The sequence below is a fragment of the Saccostrea cucullata genome, unplaced genomic scaffold (assembly GCF_032062105.1).
Source record: "Saccostrea cucullata isolate Sc308-1 unplaced genomic scaffold, CSIRO_AGI_Scuc_v1 ctg773, whole genome shotgun sequence".
Lineage (NCBI taxonomy): Eukaryota > Metazoa > Mollusca > Bivalvia > Ostreida > Ostreidae > Saccostrea > Saccostrea cuccullata.
Genome location: NW_026928493.1, coordinates 88884 through 104904, shown reverse-complemented (window position 1 = coordinate 104904; position 16021 = coordinate 88884). Strand labels below are relative to the sequence as shown.

General features: G+C 33.4%; 1 protein-coding gene across 1 annotated transcript in view; it reads right to left on the bottom strand.

Moving 5' to 3' along the window:
* LOC134277752 (uncharacterized) overlaps window positions 1-332 on the bottom strand; it is a 33344-nt gene extending 33012 nt beyond the window's left edge. The window contains exon 1 of the mRNA XM_062760063.1: window positions 271-332. Coding sequence (XP_062616047.1) covers window positions 271-332 — 62 coding nt within the window. The remainder of the gene's footprint in view (window positions 1-270) is intronic.
* Window positions 333-16021: the final 15689 nt, after the last annotated feature.

Below are 16021 nucleotides of genomic sequence, written 5' to 3'. Positions count from 1 at the left end.
TTGCAAGAAAGTTGATGTCAGATTATTGCTACAAAATCTTTGTAGCAATTGGAAATCCTCAAAACAAACTTTCATATATTGATTGTAAATGGCATTAACTTTTTAAATGTTTAATCCCCGAAAAAAAGTATTAATGAAATAAATACATAAAACATGAATATCTTCAGAGACTGCATATGAATTTATTAATTGAAATTCAATCTCAGATATTTTCAATTATTTATTTATTCAATTATTAACAGTTTAAGCCCAATTATATAAAGATATTACGTAAGTGTTAGAATGATTGATGTCTTAGGTCTTCTACTGCTAAACGGCCTCATTTCAGCCATATTTTTTTCTCAATTTATTACAAAGCAACTTAGATAAGTTTACAGATGGATAATGTTAATTATTAATATTTGTATTAGTAAAAGTTGTATTAGCAATCACTATTCAAAAAGACAAGAGGATCAGATCATGGTACTGAATGTAAGTAAATATATGATTTTCGGATGAGGCGCAAAAAACTGATGTCTTCTCACAAGCTATGCGTTGGCACGTTAAAGAAACCTCACTGCTCAATGGTCCTAAGTGCCGAAAAAATTTGAAAACCTTCATTGGTATATGTTAACTCTGGTCTGTATATAAATGAAAAATTCTCGTATGGGACGTAAAAAACATATACACAAACAATCAAGCAAATCAATTGCAGAGGCACCTCTAACAAATGTATATATTTAAATAAATTATGTAAAAATGTAAGGAAAATTTAGCTGACATTATTATGGGACGACTTGCACTGATTATTAAAATTAAATCCATACCTGTATCTTGTGCATCTGCTCATGCCCCAGAAATGACAACTTACGTAATACGAGTCCCTGTATGATTGATAGTATCTCACCACATTTACCCTGTAAATAAGTTAAAAGCAAAAGATGTTCATCTAGTTAAGTATTCACTCTGTATTAAAACATGTTTTCCTTAAATTTGATAAAAACTTACTCTCCCTCCTGCAAGGAGCCCGTATAGCGAGGTTGAAAGTACCAGTAGCCATAAATAACGGGGCTTAAAACTAACAGAAATAATGATCCAACGAACATTTTCATTTTAAAATGTAATATGGAGTAAAGCTTTAAAGGTAGATCATATTCTGCCCCTTTATCTCAGTTTGAATTACACATTATCTTTAAAAATATTGGTAGAACACTTATCTCTTTCCAAATAATACGAAGTGTTTAGGTGTTCAGATGATCCAAATCGCAATTTTATTGGTAAGGATAAGACGCTCATTGATCATATATATTCTAAGCTCAATTTTTTCATGATTTTTAATCTGTAAAAGTATATGTATCTTATGTAATTTAAAAAATGAAAAAAGCTACCGGAACTTCTCGAAGTATGAATTCTGTTTGATTTACACAAGAATATACACTATATTACTCAAAAACAATGATTTTTGTTTAAACTTGAGATTAAAGAAATAAAAAAATGTAATTAATCGTAAAATTTTTCACACTAAAGTTAAAGAAAAAAAATAAAGGAAAAACAAAAACAAAAAAAGTGATTTTATAGTTTATCTGGGGATGGTAATTTATATATTTTTTTTAATTCAAAAAGTCCTTGTAAGAAGCTAGCATATGTACCCATAAAAGATTTTTAAAATATATTTTTAAAGAAATTTCCTTTCTTTAATTTAGCTTTAGAACTAATGCTTATGTATCAGCTTGACAAGAAATTAGATGTGATATGAGATATCTAACAATGATTGTACAGGGTTTTTAAAATAACGGTTGCATAGCAATAGAAGTAAATATAAGAACTAAAATACTGTATAATTATAAAATGAAAAAGGTGAAGATAACGAACAGTTATCAATCGGAAAAAATAAACAACACAAAATATGAAGAGGGCATAAAACACGGATTCAGGTTAAATTTTCATTAAGTTAAGTTGTAAAATGGTCTTTACCACGCTCAAAAAAAAAAAAAAAAAAAAAAAAAAAAATATATATATATATATATATATATATATATATATATATATATATATATATATATATAAAATTTAGTATTTAGTATTCACAAAATAACCCGAGGAAAGATATCACGTGGCGAATTATAATATTCAGCGTGTCACAACCCATGGTTACAAGAGAGAGAGAGAGAGAGAGAGAGAGAGAGAGAGCAAGTGTAAGAAGAAGCAGTTTTTTTTCTCTTTTTAAATCATGAGCGCATGTTTGTCTATTAATCTCCTTTTAACACAGCATTTCTAGTGCAATTATACTAGTACAACTAATGTTAAAAAAAGAATAGGGTGAGTTCACCATGCATCGGACACATACCTTGCTTCGGACAACTTTAGGCAATAAACTCTCTTTCAACTTTAGAGTTCTGTGTATTTATTTGTTTCTGTCATAAAGACGAAGATTTAAATTTTTTAATGATACCGATTGTGTTTATCATGTTGTGATAAAAATACCCCGCAAATGGCCTTGAAGTTACGTCATATTTTACATCATCAAAGGGGAATAACCCGAAATTTATGATTTTGCAATTTTTAGAGTTACCGTTCTTTTAAATTCGACTTCCACGGAACGAGTCGGACTTTGGTGAATTTTGTCAGGGATTGGTAATTTTACATAAATTATAAAGAAATTTCACTTCAATGTTTGTTTAATTCTTATTAGAGCTGGTTTTTACTAGTATGCTAATTTCACCGTACATCGGACACAAATTAACCATGCATCGGAAACTTTTCGATGCAAAGGTAAGCACTACCATTTTCATACAGAACCCAGCTGACAGCTGTTTTTTGCGGAAAAAGAAAATAAAAACTCTATATTTTCAGTCAAAATACAAGTTACCGATATATGACGCCTCGAATTTTACTCAATTTATTTCTACAAACCAGAGTATGATAAACCATGAGAAAAAGGCGCGAATTACGGTGTTGTATAGTAGCCTTTCCCCCTAGCCATCTTTCCCCCCGGAAACATGGCTATATAGTAGTTTTTCCCCCCGGGAAAATGGCTATATAGTAGATTTTCCCCCATGGAAAGATGGCTATATAGTGGGATTTCCCCTCTTTTATAGCCAGATTACCCCCAGGGAAAACCTACTATATAGTAGATTTTCCCCCTTTTTTTCATTCCGGTTAAGTTTATGGAGGACCATTCTTTGTAATAATTCGCAATACATGCGTATTTGAAAAGACATTGATTATCACGGACACGTAATTAAGTAGACTGACATTTCTTTTTGTTATGAAATCAATCCATTACGATAAGGAAATTGTTTTCACGAGTGGGACAGAACTTTTGTATTATATTTCACTTGTGAAATAATATAAAAAAATCTTGTCCCACTAGACGTGAAATAAATTCAATATCCAACCACCAACATTGAATATCCTCTACGAAAAAATATGTAACGTTCCAAATAAGATTCCTCTTGCGTAGGATTGTTTCTTTTATATTTATAAAATTCAACGGAAAACAATGAAAGGGCGGGGTGGGGGGGACAGTGTGTTTACTGAAGAAATATATTGTAAATACAATAAAAAAGCTTAATCTTTAAAGTTAAATGTAATAAAATTGGCACTAACTATTCCTTTCTATTTTACACGTTTTTTTTATTGAATTTAATATGGCATCTTACAACATAAAAGTTCGGTAAGACACGCTTATAACAAAGTGCCAGGGATGAAGGATTTTGCTTTGTTATAACCGTAATTCGTTATATCTGTTATGATTACAATATATTTTAAAGTCATTGGGAATTAAAATCACTTTGCTGTAAGCGTCAATATTCATTATAAGCGCGTTCGCTATCAGCGTGCACTATGGATCTTTTGGCTGACACATGTTTATAACAAAGACAATGTCAGAAGATTTTGTTTCACATAAAAAATTAAATTTAGTTAAAAAAGGGAAAAAAAGTCCTTAAATTCATAGCACGTGTATACATGTATTTGAAATATATAATTCATGTACGTTGTATAATTTAAGTTTTAAATATAGTATCCAAATAGTTCGATGAATTGCCTGTATGATAAATTCTTTACGTTTATACAGTTGACAATAAACACTTTTTCGTTCATTAATGTATGCAAGTACATATATGTAACGTACTTCAGTCACTGTTCAAAACATCGATTTAAAGCCTAATCAGCTTTCCATAAACAATTTTCAAAAATCTAAACCAAAAACGTTAGGGGGAAACCCTACTATGGGGGAAAATCTGCTATGTAGTAGCTTTTCTCCCTAGGGGGAAAAACTACTATATAGCCAGTTTTCCGGGGGGAAAAGCTACTATGGGGGAAAAACTACTATACAACAACGGCATTATAAGCATTTTAATGCATTTCTAAGGCAGAGTGGGGTCTCTAGAATCGTTCTACATTTGTGCAATAATATTGTCGATTAAATTAAAGTTGAGGGTTATTTCTTAGATAAAAGATGAAAATATATCCATATCAAGGATTTTAAAGCACTGTGATAAAGGTATGATATTTTCCCGGTCTCCATACTGTCTGTCCGATGCATGGTGAACATTGTCCGATCCATGGTGAATTTTCCGTTTTTCCTAAAAACTCGATTTTTGGGGATATTTTCTCAATAAAACGGCATATAATTGTGTCCTAAATTGTTGTTTTAATCACAAACTAAATGTTAAACTCCATTTTGATAATTTTCCGTCGGTAGCGATATCGCTAGAACTTGTTGAAGTACAAGGGTATCCGATGCATGGTGAATTCACCCTAATAGACAAACATGCGCTGACTTTGTATAAAGTCAGTAAAAAATTGGGCGTCCTCATTATCATTATCGTACGGAGATTGAAGAATTTGTGATATCCCCCGCCTTAGAAAACAGATTCGTATATTGTACATACTTTAATTAATTGTAATTAAGTAAAGTTGTAGATAAGATGTTGATCATTCTTGCAATTAAAAGAAAAATGTCTGTTTTGAAAGTTGTTGCAATTTTCTCCAAATGTATGAATATCTATATATTTTCTTAAACATTTTTGTTTATCAATGATCAATTAGAAAATACCTAGGTTGTGCATTAATTCGCAATTCTCGAAAATATATTTTAAATTTTATATTTTTTCTTATATCCTATGCTGAACTATTATGATAAACTTTCAAGAAATTTTGAATAATATGGGTAAATTTACGTTTCTTCGTAAAATCAGAGACATTTTGTGAACATTTTCAATAACTTTATTTTTAGAACCTGAGTATCGGACTTCCTTAAAAGGCAATACATGAATGTATGAAATATACGTACTTCAAACTTTTTAGATAATTTTTGCCTTTGTTTGTACAGTTAACGCAATGTAGAGTTTTAAAGATGCATTTATCATTTCAATGTCTATAAGTTGTTCAAAATTCTTCTTTTAAGTGGTATTTTATCGTTCAGTCAATAAGATATGATAAACTTGATTCTTTAAAACATTATTCTTAACATAAAATTGTGTAGAAAATAAATTGCGTCTTTTCTTTTCACACAATGATGCCTGTAAGGAACATAAATTTTCACCTTCTTTACATATGCTTTCTTAAGGCATTGGCGTCGGAAGCAAACTGAAAGTGTGTGTGTGTGTGGGGGGGGGGGGGGGGGGGCTAAACCAACAAAAAAGGTAAAACCAATTTTTCAATGCTTATATAATGTCGATTTCTGCAAAAAAAGTGGGGAGGGCTTAGCCTCCCCCTGCCTTCTTAGCACCCCCCCCCCGGTTCCGACGCCTATGTAATTGGCCAGAGAGATGCAATCTAATTAAAATTAGATGTTAGATCCTATCGCATACTCGATACACTAACAAGATAACAAAAGTGAAAAATGAAATCTTAATAAAAAAAAAAAGACTTTCATTATTCGGCGAGCATGAATGTACAGTTTATGTAAGATCTCAGCAATTTGCTCCTGTCTAGAGATACTAGTATTTCCGTTCTTTCTCGATCATGAAACTGCATGAGTGTACGGCGGGTGTGATCGGTCGGCAGGAGATGCCCTCTGCTTCATGGCATCTGATCCTATCTCTGGTTTATTTAAACAATAAAATGCTGTCTTTGTTTGTTATTACTGGAATTAACGGAAACAGCTGTTGCAGAAAAAATACATAACCTGCGTAAGCGGGTTATGTAAGTAATAGTTATTGTATATTTATTATGGTGTATCCTGAGTTATTTGGACGAAAGGCGGTGACGAGTGCGAAGCACGAGTCTCCGCCCTTCGTCCAAATCAATCAGGATACACCATAATAAATATTCAATAACTTTCTTGTATCATGGCCAATCAAACGTCATGTCACAGATTTTCAGCATGATTTTTAATTACACCAATAGAAATTATATTTTCCCGCGGTTCGCCAGTAATAGCGAGAAAATATTGTATTGACGGCACAGTGCATTATAATGGAAGGTTCCATTAGTAGCCAATAGCTATTAAGCGTAAAGAACAGGTTTTCGAAATGTAATTCAGGTATTCACTTCTAGCCGCCGTGCGGCACGAGTTAGACGAAACTTTACATAATTTTTATTTTTCTTTCCACATGTCAATATTATTATGGTTATTTAATGTTAGTATATTCATTATATGGTAATAAAGTTGCGAGGTCCGTTCACAACTCCCCCTGCATCCAGCGGCACCTGGCAACGGACACAGGTTTTCTAGAGTTTTTAAAATCGATTTTCATCGTTTTATCTCTAGTTTTTGCCTGGCCGGCCCTGATGCTATGTAAAGGGGGCTTTAGAATTTTAAATATGCTGTCATGTAAAGAAAAGGACAGGTTACGTCATGTTTTTCTGCATTAATATGGTGATGAATAATATGTTTTTTGAAAGTTTTGTTGTAATACAGTACTTAATAAATTACGGGCGTCCAGCAATCACGGCTGGCTGTCAGGCAATGTATGTTTGTGTTGTGTTTTTATTTTAATGTGAGTAGAGTTAATACATATAGTTTTTGTCAAGTGACCGCATGTATAATCTCTCCTTCCTGTCAGTATTTTTAATAAACATTTTACGTGTGTGTGTTCATGAGAAAGGACGTCGGATTGCAGCATCCCAGCCCCCCCCCCCCCCCCCCCCTACCGGATTTCCTTGTCAACTGTTCTGGAGGCCCCCTTTCTTTTAAATGTAGCTACGGACTTAAAAATTGGCCGAGTTGTGATTCTTGATGTGTGATTCTGTGCATGAGTGCTGGGGGCACCGACCTGGAGGCTCCCCCTTTCAAAAATTGCTGGATATCGATCCGCCCCTGGATTGTTAATGAAATTCTCAAGAAACCCTTTGGATATCAAAGAAGAAAAATTCGAAGTTGAACAAGGTAAATTCAAGTGTTATTCGAAAATCAAGAAAAAAAAAACCCTTTGATCATTTGACATGGTATTCGAGAGCTGTCGTATTCACGAAAACGCTGTGTCAGGGTCAATTACTCTTCATCTGTGGGTGCAGTACAGCTTAAGCCCTATATTACAATAGATGGGATATTTTAATATATTTCTGTCTGGAATTCATGTCAAGAATTTGATTTCTAGTTACTGTGGATTGAATATTTGAAGAGATCCGTAAAATTATTTCGTAGTTCACTTAGGGATATAACGTACTGTAATTTATGTGAAAGACTTTTATTTCACTTGCAGAAATTTTGCATTTGTATATTACAAAGCCCATTCATTCTGTAATTAAGATTCAATATACATGTAAATTAAAATGATGAAATCGCCTTGGTTTTCAATAATTTATTTACACGGCACAGTTTTGGCTGGCTCCGCCCATCGGTGTATCTCCAGTTATTGTACACTTGACTTCAAAGGAAAAACACCGCAGCCATGATACAATATTTTCTGCAATAGCTGCGACCGTTAATTCCAGTAATAACAAACAGAGAAAGACATTTTATTGTTTATATTTATATCTGTTTAAAAAATCATTTAAAGTAGGATTAAACATATTAATTATTGTATTAATGATACAAACGTCTTATACGTTTCATTGATGGAACAGCCACTGATCAAGAAATCTGAACAGGCGTCATGCCCAATGTAGTTCATGCAGTGATTAACGCAATGGGTTTTCTTAGGAAATAAAGGAGAATATATTCAGTGTAAATATAATTTTTAGAATCTGGTTTAGTGTACATGGAGAATAAAAGTAATAGTTATTGTATATTTATATGGTGTATCCTGAGTTATTTGGACGAAGGGCGGTGACGAGTGCGAAGCACGAGTCTCCGCCCTTCGTCTAAATAAATCAGGATACACCATAATAAATATTCAATAACTTTCTTGTATCATGGCCAATCAAACGTCATGTCACAGATTTTCAGCATGATTTTTAATTACACCAACAGAAAATGTAGTTTTAGTCAGGTGACCGCATGGATAATCTCTCCTTTCTGTCAGTATTTTTAATAAACATTTTATGTGCGTGTGTTCATGAGAAAGGATGTCGGATTGCAGCATCCCAGCACATCCCCCCCCCTGGATTTTGGAGTGTGGTGCAAAGGGTTTTTTCCTTGTCAACTGTTTTTGGAGGCCCCCTTTCTTTTAAATGTAGCTACGGACTTAAAGTGGCCGGTGTGATTCTGTGCATGAGTGCAGGGGGCACCGACCTGGAGCCTCCCCCTTTCAAAAATTGCTGGATTCGCCCCTGGATTGTTAATGAAATTCACAAGAAAACCTTTGGATATCAAAGAAGAAAAATTCGAAGTTGAAGAAGGTAAATTCAAGTGTTATTCGAAAATAAAGAAAAAAGATACCCGTTGATCATTTGACATATTCGAGAGCTGTCGTATTCACGAAAACGCTGTGTCAGGGTTAATTACTCTTCATCTGTGGATGCAGTACAGCGTAAGCCCTATATTACAATAGGTGGGATATTTTAATATATTTCTGTGTGGAATTCATGTCAAGAATTTGATTTCGCGTTGCTGTGGATTGAATATTTGAAGAGCTCCGTAAAATCATTTCGTAGTTTGGGATTTATACGTACTGTAATTTATGTGAAAGACTTTTATTTCGCTTGCAGAATTTTTGCATTTGTATATTACAAAGCCCATTCATTCTGTAATTTAGATTCAATATACATGTAATTTAAAATGATGAAATCGCCTTGGTGTTCAATAATTTATTTACACGGCACAGTTTTTGCTGGCTCCGCCCATATACACGGCACAGTTTTTTTTCTGGATACGCCCATCGGTGTATCTCCAGTTATTGTACACTTGACTTCAAAGGCAAAAAACACCGCGACCATGATACAACTGTTTAATAGACAACTTCAATTCCTAATAAGATGATGACATTAAAGCAACTCTAAACATCTGGAAAATAAGGAACTTGTCTTTGATATGAAGGATATCAATCACAAAAATTCTTGCAAACTGCAATTCCAAAAATTATTTATTAAGCCTGTCTATCCTTGACTTTGGAGTTTAAATTACTTTTGAAAATTTAACCATGGTTTTAACCATTGGATGGTTAGTGCTATGGATTTTATATGTCAAGCACAGGCACTTGTTTCGGAAATAATTTTTTACGCAATAGTATAGTGTTATTATTATACTATGGGGTTAAAATTTATTTCAGAAACAGGTGCCTGTGATTTCACGTGTGATTCCTTGTTACAAGACCTTCCATTAGGCGACATTAACTTTGACCTTAGAGTTTGATCAACTTTAAAAAAAAAAGTTCAATTTGGATTAAACTATATTGAAGGATTAGTGACAGGGCTTTCACGTTTTACAGGTGAATTCAATTTCTAAGATCTCTCTTTCGGTAACAAATATTATGATTGCATTTGATTTCTTTTGACAAGATCTTCCCCTGGGCATCAGTAACTTTGGCCTTGGGGTGAGACCTCTATTTTAAGGTATTCAATGTATAAGGACCATACTTTGTACCTAATAAATGAATGGTCCAGTCTTTTTAATCATGGATCATTTTGAAGATGTTATAAAATAAAAATGCTCTACCATAGGAATTTACAAAATGTTGATTAATTTCCAATTAATATCACCTTGAATTTATGGTAGTACGATTCTCAGGTTTATAAAATTAGCAGTTAAGTAATCAATCATGCTCATAAAAGTATCTCTGAATCCACAAAGTTATGTAAATTTATCAACAGTATTTCTTTAAAGATAAAGACTAAAGTTAATCATATTATATAAGGAAATTGTCAAATCTCCAATATTTTTGCAGAAAAAGTGAATTGGAATGTCAGCAATGCATTTTCGAATTGCAAATTGATCAACAAAAATATTTTAGTTTAAAAAACGATAGGTATCCAGGCATTCAGAAAAATTGTCATCATTTTTATACTTATTTTGTATTTATTGTCTTCTATTGGTGAAAATATGCATAAACTCCTTCTTTATTAAACTATGAAATAAAATAAATTTACCACAGAAATTTTGAGAAATCGAAATCTATTTCTTTTCATCAAGGGCAGATAACTCTTTCAATGTGCAAAATGACCGTCTCCTTACATGTTATTAGACTTGTGAATTTGGTCCATTACACTTCTGTCATTATCTAACAATGTGTTTTTAACTAGCTTAAAATTATTTAGCTGTAGAATTGCATAGCGTTACATTTATGGTTTTATTCATATATGTGAGTCTTTTACCATGGTCAAAGACTATTACATATTTTACAATAACGCTGCAGTTCTGCAGCTTTATAAAGTTATAGCTTTTGAACGGCTGATGTTAGGGTTTTCACTTTTAACAAGTGTATTTCTTGTGACAAGGCCTCTCTTTTGGTAACAATTCTGAACTGTAGTCTTGGAGTTTGAATTGTATTTGAAAAAAAAACCTCTTGATATTTAATTGTTTGAATGAATGTTCAGTAAAATCTAAAATGTGGATATTTTTTGACCATGCACCTTACAAGGTACCAGTGTATTTGGCATCATATTATATGATGACGTATCAATAGGTATTTAAATGTTCCCATAGTGTTATCTCTCTGCTTGTACAAATGTTGTCACAAAATTCTGCGCTTACTTGACAGAAGATGTCGTAAAGATGGGCAGATTTAAGTTTTATGTATTCGAAATACTTTTGATTTTAGAATCGTTTCCAGTAATCCAGTCAAGATTCATCCATTTCAAACCTGGATATGAGTACGTGTATGGGTTTGAAGGCAACACAAAAGTTGACGGTCTTGGAAATTTCGTTGTAAAGGCAAAGGTAATTTCATTGTCAATATATGACTGTTTGTCATAACCTAGAAGTAAAATCTGAAAGAAAAGCTTCGTTTTCCAAAGTACCTTCTACTTTGTTTTATTGACAATGTAGCTTAATTTAGCTTTTGTTTCAAGTCTCGAGATGCATTTTTATTTCACTCTAATATAACCCCAAGGGTTCAAAATTAGAAAAGGTCTTATTTGTGCGCAACCGCCAAAACCAAGGGGACGATATGTTCTATTAGCCTTTGTCTGATTGTTCCGTCTGTCTGTAAGTCTGTTCCATTTGGTTTTCCTCACTTTTTATGCACCCTCTTAGAAAAAGGGAGGGCATATTGCTTTACTGCTGTCTGTCGGTCCACTTAGTTTCCGTTCATTTTCTTCACAACCGTTGCACATATTGTAATGAAATTTGGTATACAAATTTATCAGATGAATATCTAAGTTTTGTTTTGGGTACAGTCATTTTTGACAGTTATGTCCCATGGACTTAAACAATTTTCAATTATTTGCAGTTTCCGTTCATTTTCTTTGCAGAGGTTGCACATACTGAAATAAAATTTGGTATACAAATTTATCAGATGAATATCAAGGTCAAGTTCTGTTTTGGGTATGATCGCACCATTTGTTGTTGGTATTTTTCAAAGTTATACCCATTTGGACTTAAATTAATCCTAGTTATTTACAGTCTCCGTTCATTTCTTTAAACAGATATTGCACTTAATGGAATGAAATGGTATACAGATTTATCAGATGACTATCAAGGTCAAGTTCTGTTTTTGGGTACGATCACGGACAGATTTATGTCCCTTGGACTTAGAAAAAATTCCAATTTGGGGGAAGGGGACATAAGTCTTTCACAAACATCTCTTGTTTATCTTAAATATACTGTTTGCATACATTGAGCTGAATTTTTTGGTATTTGAGTGTATCATGATGAGTTCCAGATCAAGTTTGCATTTTGTTCAGCTTCAATAGTATGACTGAATTAATTGCATTTTCTATTTTAAACCAAGTAAAGGTGACCTTGCACCTCCTCTAGAAAATCCTTGATCTTTGTTAAGTTGGCACGAAAAGTTTTAGGTGCGCATCTTTAAAAGCCAATGTCCACACCTCCTTACTTTTTTGACTGGGGTGGGCCCTTCCTGGAAAAGAAATTCCTTATCCGCGCCTGTGTCAGTCTGCTACATTTGTTTTTTCCCCCTAAATGCTTGCAGATATTGAGCTGATTTTTGGTATGTGAGTGTATCTGGATAAACTGAAGATCAATATTGCATTTCGGATTTTTACGAAGCGTTTTTTATTTTTTTAAGTGTTTTCTAAACACTTTCATATATTGAGCTTATTTTGTCATGTGAGATTGCGAGGATGATTTGTAGATCAAGTTTATATTTCGTTTCGATTCAATGATTTTTTTCTTTTTTACGAATTAATGGCATTTTCAATTTTCAATAGGAACCATATTACACTTATTTTATTTTCCACGATTAACCAGTTTCTCTCCTTTAAACCTTTACAGAGCTAGAATAGAATGGACCAGGATCAAGTTAATTATTTGGTGCACAATCTTCTACAAATTTTACACCTACAAACCCAGAGAGAAAGGGGGGGGGGGGGGGTACGTGAGAGAAGAAGGGGTGTGTGTCATCGCAATCCACAGACTTCATGTTCATTCTATTTCAGTTTGTCGAAATATAATGGACATTGTGTTCTGTGCTGTAATAACAGACAGAAAATATACAATCATTATAAAATAAATAAAATTCTGATGCAAATCGTTATCAGTGGTTTTGCCATATCCTAATCATTCGATATTTGAACGATGACCGTTACAAGGTTAACTGCTAAATTCTCTTCAAAGTTAGAGTGTTTTGACACAAAAGCTGATAATTACCGAATCTCTGAACTGCTCTTGCATCCTTGTTTGTTTAATATGTTTCCAAGTTCTTAAAATTTAACATTTTTATCTTGATCATTGAGACGAGACAATGTCTACTTTGTTGGAGTATTTGAAGAGAGTATCCAAAGCTGTCTGTTATCTCAGAAGAGTCCTCTGCCCTGATTATGATGGTCTCCGTTCAGATTAAGATTCTTGAGAATTCCAAGTAAAATATCGATAAATTCTAGACAGATACTATTACAGATATGTTAGTACGTAGCTTGCGTCAAAAACTAACTCAATGAACAGATAAAATATCGATTTAGAATTTAAACATATTGAAATACGTCCCTTTTGGAAAAAAAGAATTCAACGAAAATTCAAATTACACTCAAAAACTGATAAGTGTACCTCATTATCCCATTTATGATCGAAAAGCGAAAATTCTGTCCCTTATGCGCATTGAAACGAAAAACATCGGAAGGTTGTATCTAGCTGTTAATGCTGAGAGGTAAGTCAGAGCGGCGTAGCGAAGCCGCATTAGCAAGTGCTTTCACTACATTAAAAACTAACGGAAAAAAGGACATTTTGATTTAAATAAAACAAGATGTGTTTGTGAAACACTGATGCGCCCATATGACAACCTATGGCGAAAGTTCAAGTTTCTCAAATGCAAGTAAAACTCCAAGGTCAAAGTAAAAAAGTTAAAGTTGTTGATATCCAAAGCAAGGTCTTGCTACAAGGAATACACTTGTGAAAATGGAAAACCTTAGTACTTATTTTCAAAAATTATGGCAAAATTGATTTTTTTAGCTGGTCAAACTCTAAGGTTAATGTCAAAAGATAGAAATATTTACAAATATGGAAAGATCTTGTTAAGATAAGTACTAGTATACCCATGTGAATATGAAAGCGATCAAAAATTATGTAGTTATGGCCAGGTAGAGGTAAGTTTAAGTTAGGTAATTTTTTGCAAAAGTGGGTCAATCACCAAGGTCAAAGTCAAAAGGTCAAATATGTTGGTATTGAAAGGAATGTCCCTTCTCAAAGAATATACATATACATATACATGAAATATGAAAGTCATACCGCCAACCAAAGTCAAAAGTTATGGGCAAGGTTAAGTTTTGGCGGACAAACGGACAGACGGACGGAGAGGGCAATAACTATGTACCCCCGAATCTTCAATTACGGGGACATTGTTAATGATCATTTTTCTAATTATGTTGAAGGTTAGTTACACAAATATAAGACGCACTGAAGATGGCCAAGAACTGTTTCTACGGATTTACAACTACAATCTCGCTCCAGGAAATGATCCTAGTGAGTATAATTGAAATGCTTAATTATACACTGTATTAATCATCATAATTTATTAATATCAAAAATGTTAACTTTTCTCTAGACAATGTATATATTCTCCCTCCCACGATGAACAGATATATAAAACTGCTAATAATATGGTATCTTTATAGAAATTAATCATGTTTACTTGTTTACATGGTTTTTGGACTATTGTCACATACTGGTAGAAACAAGGAATACACCTGTGAAATATGAAAGCCATAGCCTTTCCCACTCAAAAATTATGGGCTAGGTTAAAGTTGACAACAGACAGACAGAACAAAAACCATATAACACCGGGATCTTTCGATCCAGGGCATTAAAAGCATTTAAAAAGCAGTACGACATTTAACTCTGGACACGACATAGTCCAGACTTTTTACTACCATTATGATATCCAAGATATTTTTAAATCACTTGGTGGGATTTCTTAGCAGTAATCATGGGTCTCATTTTGAACCCACAAACGCCTCCACTTCTAAAGATATGAAGACCTAAAACTCAGAATCCCATGGGAGAATGATGGGATTTTTCAATCCCACCAACTACCCAATCATTCTCCCATGGGAGAAAAATGTCAAATGGGATATTTTCTCCCATTAGGATTGTTTATCCCATAAATTTGTTCAAATGGGACGAATTCTTATTGTCATAGTTTATGGGATCATCTATATTTCATGTTTCACAGTGTATTGGAGAAATTGTTTCATTGTCAATATCCGTGAGATTTATCCCATTTGAACAAATTTGTGGGAGAAAAAATCCTAATGGGAGAAAATATCCCATCTGACTTTTTTTTCTAATGGGAGAATGGTGGGATAGTTGGTGGGATTGAAAATCCCACCATTCTCCCATGTGATTCTGAGTTTTAGGACTTTATATCGATGTTTGTGAGTTCAAAATGAGACCCCGGGATATTGCTAAGAAATCCCACCAAGTGATATAAAAATATAATTTATAGTATTAAAAAGACTGGACTTTGTTGTGTCCAGAGTTAAATGTCGTACTGTTAAAACAAGATGTGTTTGTGAAACACTGAAGAGGTCACATTTAGTGGTACCCAAAGAAAGGTCTTGTCTTAAGGAATACGCCCATGAAATATGAAAGACAGCCCCACCGACTCAATATAGTTATGGGCTAGGTTACAACAGATCGACAGACAGAAACAATATTACCCCTGAATCTTTCGATCCAAGGGCATAAAAATAAAAACTCCTTCTTCAATTCGATGTTAGCAATTTCCGTTGTCATTTAGAGCGTAATAAAGAAATATTTAAATTGCTTTTCAGGTGTACAGGGAGACAACTTTGATTACTCGAGGTGGTGAGTTGGCTTCTTAAAATAAATCAGTCGGGCTCGATATTCTAATTTTGTATCTGCTGCTGCAATTTCGCGGTAAGCGTCCAAAAGTTTAACAAATCACGAAATGATTGAAAATTTCCACATTTTCTCATAGCTTAATTATTTTTATCTCAGTTGAACCTTTTTAAACTAAAAGGTGAGTTATTATAACGAAAAGCTTTCGTGTATAAGTCATAAACCAGAGTCTTGATTTTCATGTCCGCCAGGTCTGGTACAAGCACTAGATTTAGCTACGTAGCTTGATTTACCTAC